The 8,025-nt window shown below is 44.0% G+C and overlaps 1 protein-coding gene across 1 annotated transcript in view; it reads left to right on the top strand.

Annotated features, from left to right (window-relative positions):
• The window catches only part of LOC139395224 (ankyrin-2-like), a gene marked incomplete at its 3' end in the record, with an annotated part of 97,071 nt that extends 94,297 nt beyond the window's left edge, over window positions 1-2,774 (top strand). The window contains exons 42-43 of the mRNA XM_071142870.1: window positions 203-410; window positions 745-2,774. Of these exons, the coding sequence (XP_070998971.1) occupies window positions 203-410; window positions 745-2,774 (2,238 nt within the window). The remainder of the gene's footprint in view (window positions 1-202; window positions 411-744) is intronic.
• Window positions 2,775-8,025: the final 5,251 nt, after the last annotated feature.

Below are 8,025 nucleotides of genomic sequence, written 5' to 3' on the forward strand. Positions count from 1 at the left end.
TAATCTGACCATGTTTTGATCCTGAGTCTGTGTGTCTGTCTCTCTCTCTCTCTCTCTCTCTCTCTCTCTCTCTCTCTCTCTCTGTGTTTCTCTCTCTCTCTCTCATTCTCTGTCTGTCTGTCTGTCTGTCTGTCTGTCTGTCTGTCTGTCTGTCTGTCTGTCTGTCTGTCTGTCTGTCTGTCTGTCTGTCTGTGTCTGCCAGTTTCTGTAGCCCTGTCCTCAGTGCAGGAGGACGTAGACAGCCTCAGACTGGTGAGGAGGGTGGACTCTTCTCCCAGACCGCCCCCAGCCGTCTCAGAGGAAGACTTATCAGTGGCCTCCCTCCTGGACATTCCTTCCTGGGCGGAGCCTATGGGCCACACCCACTCAGAGAGCATGCATGGGCTATTGGAGGACCTGGAGATCACAACGTATGTCAGTCAGAGAATGAGCCAATCAGCTTCATGGATGGATGAGAATATTTTTATAATTTAATTTAACTGTCGGCTTTAGTAAGAGAGGAGTATTCTACAGAGTTTGAGACTCATTATCAATCTGTCATTCCAGTAGATCATCAGAATTGAATATGGTCAATACCTGATAGCTCCTCCAGATTATCATAATAATAACAATAATATTAATAATAATATATAATAATTATAATGATTATAATAATTGTTGCTTATATTATATAGTCATATAGTATGTCTCTTTGGAGTCTGCTAAAATGTAAATGTAACAGTGTTCATGTCATTCATGTTTCAGGGAGCTGAGCCCGTGGACTTTGGAGGACACGGTAACAAGGGAGTCCACCACCGCCAGCGAGCAAGTAAGTCCCCCTCTGAACGTGATTGGAGCAGAAACATGGAGACTAGCGTCTCAGGTGTTTGGCCCCCAGTGCCAAACCAGAGACCAGCCTCAGGGCCAGCGCAGCAGAAGTAGCAGTGGTCTGCTCCACCCTCAAGTGGGCGCCACTGGGCCTCTGCCAGCTGGTGTTGACCAAATGTCCCCACCGGGGCGAGGCGAGGTTGAGCGTGAGCGCTGGCTGTCGCCGGAACAGCTCAGGATATCGTCTCCCATAGTGATCAGTGACTTTGGTCTGAGTCTGTCAGAGTCTGAGCAGGCAGAGACAGACTTCAGAGAACTCTGTGTTGGGTTTAGGGAGATGCCACTGGACAGGACCCTGAACCCTAAAACCAAAGCCAGGTTCTCCAGAGAGGCCAGCACAGAAATCTATGACCACAGTCATTTAGCTGAGTCTGACTGTAGCAACGCGTGTTCACCTGAGAACCGTAGTCAGGCTTGTTCGCCTCAGGACTGTAGCCATGGTCCGGCAAGTCTGGCCATGGCTGAGGAGGCTGACCAGAGAACAGTGGCTGAGGAGGCTGACCAGAGAACAGAAAAGCACATAGAAGAGATAACGGCTCGATTCTACCGGGCCATGTACGGCTCAGAAGAAGTCCTGCAGGTCACTGAGATGGTCCCCGATCCCCACAGGTCCGATGACCAGTCAGAGAAACGCCTGGAGCTGGTAGCTCTCAGAAAGAACCAATCACAGGTGGAGACACAGCTTTCGTTTATTGACGAGCCAGGAGAGGGTTGTGCCATGGCTCACTACAGCATGGTAGAGCAAACCAACGTCCAAAAGGGCATTGTTCGGCCGAAGGAAAGTCCGGCAACCAGCGAGTTCACTCCGATGACACGTGACTCACCTGACAGGCACCCTAGCTTTATCACTGTCCGACCAGAACCTGATAACGTCATAGTGAGGGCAAAAACATCCGGCATGTTCATGCCAGTTACCCCCCAGTCCCCTGGCCAAGACACAACACTGTATTCACATCTCACTAACTACAGACCTCTGACTCCTGATTCAGAAATGGAGTCCCTGTCACCTGACTCTCTACGGGGTCTCTCACCCATGGAAGAAGGGCTCATAACTGTAGCTAGACTATCATCCCCTGAGTCCGTAATGTCCGTTGGCGCCTACAGGGCAATTTCCCCTGACTCCCCTCTCCGCGAGCGTAGGGTAATGTCTCCAGATTCTGCCATGGCATTCCGTGAAAGCAGGCCTCTTTCTCCCGGATCGGATGGGTCTAGATTTTCATCCGAGGTTAAAGCCTACATTATAGAGAGTAGAGAACCGTCATACTCTCCTTCAGACATATGCAAGAGTAAAAAGGATTCCTGTGATTCAGAGATAGCAGATAGTGCTCTTGGTACCCTCTCTCCTTCCCACACCGATATCACCCGGAGTCCCCTCTCTCCTTACTACCCAGATAGCATCCGCAGTCCCCTCTCTCCTTGCTACCCAGATAGCATCCGGAGTCCCCTCTCCCCTTCCCACACCAATATTATCCGGAGACCCATCTCTCCTTACCATTCAGACAGTGTTCTGAGTTCCCTATCCCCTGTGTCCTCTGAGGTGTTTTCTGATGACATATGGTCCCCATCGCCAGAGTTGTATGAATTGGTGACTGAGAGTAGGACCCTGTCCCCGAACTCCCCAGTACCAGAGTATGACACACCTGTACCTGAGACACCTGTACCTGACACACCTGCACCTGAGACACCTTTACAGGAGACTGATAGTATCATGACCCTAGGAGACTATAGGTCGTGGTCACCTGGTCACCTGTCGTGGTCAGCTGTGACATCAGAGATGGGCTCTGCAGATCTGTTGTTCACTGAGTGTAGAGCATCCTCCCCAGAGTCTGTTACTTCGTTGGATGAGTATAGGCAGCTTTCTCCTAACTCGCCGGCTCCTCAACACACACCCTCAGTGCTTGAGGAAAGTTCACTGTGTGATTCAATAGATATATCCTTTTCACCTGAATCTTTTACTTCAGACCTAGACTATTCTGAGCTCTGTCTTGAGGAATTGTATGCCGTGGAAAGACCTGATTCTCCTAATTCAATATTGTCAGAAGTAGATACAGTAGCTGAAAGACGCTTGGCAAAACATAGACCACCATCACCGGGATCTGGCAGTCCAGATAGTGAAACAGAAATGGAATGGGAGTTCATCCAGTTGTCGTCCCTTCCTGAGCACAGATCCCAGATCTGTACAGATCTCAGATCTCCTGAGTCATTCGGTTCAAACAGTGATGGAATCCTTATATATCTTGACCATTTCTTAACTGACATGAGGCCACCTTCACCTAATTCTGATACGTTGTTGGTTGATTGTAGGCCCTTCTCTCCCGACTCTCCACTTCCTGAGTTTAGTTTGCCGTTAGCTGAATATAAAACGTATCCGTCTAGAAGTAGACCCTCCTCACCAGCCTCAGTAACATCAGAATTTGAGTACTCTAGTTTAAGTCATGGAGAATCAGTAGCTGAAAACCGATCGGAATCACCAGATCCGGGGATGTTACAAATTCCACAGTATAGAGCTAACTTCCTTGATTTTGTAGTTCCTGTGAAAAAATACTCATCGGCAATAGAAATTGGTGAATTGAAATTCAGACCCCTGTCACCAGAATCAGTAACTTCAGAAGATGAGCATTCCTTCCTTGAGCTCTTGTTTTCAGAGTCTAGATCATCCTCTGCACAGTCTGTTGCATCATTTGATGAGTACAGGCCCCTCTCTCCTGACTCTCCAGTTCCTCACTTCATGCCTCAATGTTGCGATTGTTATTTGTCTTTCACTGGAAGTAGATGTTCATCACCAAAATCAGTAACTTCAGATATTGAATACTCTGAGTTCTGTCTTGAGGAACTGTTTGCTGAGGACAGAGCAGATTCTCCTGAATCAATATATTCAGACAGTGAGTTTCAGGATCAATTGGAAGCAGAACTTGTTCCAGTCTTGCATGAATCAGCTTCTCCATTTTCTGATTCTCTCCCTCACTCTATTCAATCTGAAACATATATCAACAAATTCATCTCACCTGCCTTAGTCCAGTTTGAATCTGAGCACAGATATACCAAAACAGACATATTATCTACCACAACAATGGCAACACAAGACTCTGTTGAGGCTAAAACCGCGTTACCAGTTGCAGCTAAAACAGCATTTATACAGCTTGACTTAAGTGATGAGAAATGTTTGTCGTTGCTACCAGCTGCTCTAATGATGCCAGTAAAGCAAGAGCCAGCTATTTCTCTTGATGAGGTAGATGAAGACAATTTGAAACACCAAGATAAATCTGAAGTCAAACCTTTATCTCCTGAGTCAGTCTTGTCAGAAAGTGGTTCACAATTCAGACCTGGAAATTGTGATTATTATTTGTTGTACAATGGGAGTATTTCTCCGATACCTGAATCTGTAACAACATTTGAAGATCATAGACCTCTTTCTCCTGACTCACCTAATACACAATTCAGACCTGGACATTGTGATTATTATTTGTTGTACGATGTGTGTAGGTCTACATCACCTTTGTCTGTAACTTCAGCCCTTGATTACCGTGGTTTGTACAGACCAGATTCCCCTTCAAATAGTGAATTTACAGTGACAGATCAAAGTAGCCTATCTGAGTATAGACCACTCTCACCTGAATCAGTAACTTCAGAAGGGGACTTTACCTTCCTTGAGCTCTTGTTTTCCGAGTCTAGGCCATCCTCTCCAGAGTCTGTTGCATCATTTGATGAGTACAGGCTCCTCTCTCCTGACTCTCCAGTTCCTCACTTCATGCCTCAATGTTGCGATTGTTATTTATCTTTCACTGGAAGTAGATGTTCATCACCAGAATCAGTAGCTTCAAATATTGAATTATCTGAGTTCTGTCTTGAGGAACTGTTTGCTGAAGACAGAGCAGATTCACCTGAATCATTTATATCAGAGAGTGAATTTGTTGAGTCAGTTGAAAGAGGTCTAATGAAACTCAGACCCTTGTCACCAGAATCAGTAACTTCAGAAGGTGATTATACCTCCGTTGAGTTCTTGGTTGATGAGTCTAGACCATCTTCACCTGATTCTATCACTTCAAAAGACGAATATCGAGCTCTATCTCCTGATTCCCCAATCCCACAATTTAGTCCCTCAATCATTGAGTCATCAGTGTCTTCATTGTTTACCAGATCTTCGTCACCTATTTCAGTTACTTCAGACATTGAGGGATCTGCCTTCTATCTTGAGGATTTTTTCAATGAAGTGAGACCATATTCTCCAGAATCTTTTGTGTCAGAGAGTGAATTTGTTGAAGCAGCTGAAGGAGGTTTGATAAAATTCAGACCCCTGTCACCAGAATCGGTAACTTCCGAAGATGGTTATACCTTTCTTGAGCTCTTGTTTGCAGAATGTAGACCATCTTCACCTGAATCTGTAACATCATTTGATGAGTACAGGCCTCTCTCTCCAGACTCTCCTATTCCTGATTTCAGATCACATTGTTGTGATTATTATTTGCTATTCACAGAAGATAGATCTTCATCACCACAATCAGTCACCTCAGACATTGAATTCTCGGGATTTAGCCTTGAGGAATTGATTGCTGAGGACAGAGCAGATTCTCCTGAATCGATATATTCAGACAGTGAATTTCTGGATCAATTGGAAGCAGAACTTGTTCCTCCAGTCTTGCATGAATCAGCTTCTCCAGTTTCTGATTCTCTCCCTCACTCTGTTCAATCTGAAACATCTATTAACAAATTCATCTCACCTGCCTTAGTTCAGTCTGAATCTGTGCACAGAGAAACCAAAACAGACATATTATCTTCCCCAACAATTGCAACAGAAGACTCTGTTGTTGCTAAAACCACATTGCCAGTTGCTGCTAAAACAGCATTTATACAGCTTGACTTGAGTGATCAGAAAGGTTGGTCAGTATTGCCAGCTGCTGTAATGATGCCAGTAAAGCAGGAGCCAGCTAATTATCTTGATGAGGGAGATAAAGACAGTATGATACACCAAAATACATCTGAAGTCAAACCTTTATCTCCTCAGTCAGTCTTGTCAGAAAGTGGTTCACAATTCAGACATGGACATTGTGATTATTACTTGTTGTACAATGGGAGTATTTCTCAGATACCTGAATCTATAACAACACTTGAAGATCATAGACCTCTTTCTCTTGACTCACCTAATACACAATTCAGACCTGGACATTGTGATTATTATTTGTTGTACGATGTGTGTAGGTCTACATCACCTTTGTCTGTACCTTCATATCTTGAATATTGTGGTTTGAACAGACCAGATTCCCCTTCAGATAGTGAATTTACAGTGACAGATCAAAGTATCCTATCTGAGTATAGACCACTCTCACCAGAATCAATAACTTCAGACGGGGACTTTAACTTCCTTGAGCTCTTGTTTTCAGAGTCTAGATCATCCTCTGCACAGTCTGTTGCATCATTTGATGAGTACAGGCTCCTCTCTCCTGACTCTCCAGTTCCTCACTTCATGCCTCAATGTTGCGATTGTTATTTGTCTTTCACTGGAAGTAGATGTTCATCACCAGAATCAGTAGCTTCAAATATTGAATTCTCTGAGTTCTGTCTTGAGGAACTGTTTGCTGAAGACAGAGCAGATTCACCTGAATCATTTATATCAGAGAGTGAATTTGTTGAGTCAGTTGAAAGAGGTCTAATGAAACTCAGACCCTTGTCACCAGAATCAGTAACTTCAGAAGGTGATTATACCTCCGTTGAGTTCTTGGTTGATGAGTCTAGACCATCTTCACCTGATTCTATCACTTCAAATGATGAATATCGAGCTCTATCTCCTGATTCCCCAATCCCACAATTTAGACCCACAGTAATTGAGTCGTCAGTGTCGTCATTCTTTAGCAGATCTTCGTCACCTATTTCAGTAACTTCAGACACTGAAGGATCTGGCTTCTATCTTGAGGATTTTGTCAATGAAGAGAGGCCATATTCTCCAGAATCTTTTGTGTCAGAGAGTGAATTCGTAGAAGCAGCTGAAGGAGGTTTGATAAAATTCAGACCCCTGTCACCAGAATCAGTAACTTCAGAAGATGGTTATACCTTCCTTGAGCTCTTGTTTGCAGAGTCTAGACCATCTTCACCTGAATCTATAACATCGTTAAATGAGTACAGGTCTCTTTCTCCTGACTCTCCTATTGCTGATTTCAGATCACATTGTTGTGATTATTATTTGCTATTCACAGAAGATAGATCTTCGTCACCACAATCAGTCACCTCAGACGTTGAATTCTCTGGATTTAGCCTTGAGGAATTGATTGCTGAGGACAGAGCAGATTCTCCTGAATCAATATATTCAGACGGGGAATTTCTGGATCAATTGGAAGCAGAACTTGTTCAAGTTTTGCATGAATCAGCTTCTCCATTTTCTGATTCTCTCCCTCACTCTATTCAATCTGAAACATATATCAACAAATTCATCTCACCTGCCTTAGTCCAGTTTGAATCTGAGCACAGAGAAAGAAAAACAGACATATTGTCTACCACAACAATGGCAACACAAGACTCTGTTGAGGCTAAAACCGCGTTACCAGTTGCAGCTAAAACAGCATTCATACAGCTTGACTTAAGTGATGAGAAATGTTTGTCGTTGTTACCAGCTGCTGTAATGATGCCAGTTAAGCAGGAGCCAGGTAATTATCTTGATGAGGTAGATGAAGACAATTTGAAACACCAAGATAAATCTGAAGTCAAACCTTTATCTCCTGAGTCAGTCTTGTCAGAAAGTGGTTCACAATTCAGACCTGGAAATTGTGATTATTATTTGTTGTACAATGGGAGTATTTCTCCGATACCTGAATCTGTAACAACATTTGAAGATCATAGACCTCTTTCTCCTGACTCACCTAATACACAATTCAGACCTGGACATTGTGATTATTATTTGTTGTATGATGTGTGTAGGTCTACATCACCTTTGTCTGTAACTTCAGCCCTTGATTACCGTGGTTTGTACAGACCAGATTCCCCTTCAAATAGTGAATTTACAGTGACAGATCAAAGTAGCCTATCTGAGTATAGACCACTCTCACCTGAATCAGTAACTTCAGAAGGGGACTTTACCTTCCTTGAGCTCTTGTTTTCCGAGTCTAGGCCATCCTCTCCAGAGTCTGTTGCATCATTTGATGAGTACAGGCTCCTCTCTCCTGACTCTCC

This window comes from Oncorhynchus clarkii, unplaced genomic scaffold (genome assembly GCF_045791955.1).
Source record: "Oncorhynchus clarkii lewisi isolate Uvic-CL-2024 unplaced genomic scaffold, UVic_Ocla_1.0 unplaced_contig_1473_pilon_pilon, whole genome shotgun sequence".
In the NCBI taxonomy this organism is placed as follows: domain Eukaryota; kingdom Metazoa; phylum Chordata; class Actinopteri; order Salmoniformes; family Salmonidae; genus Oncorhynchus; species Oncorhynchus clarkii.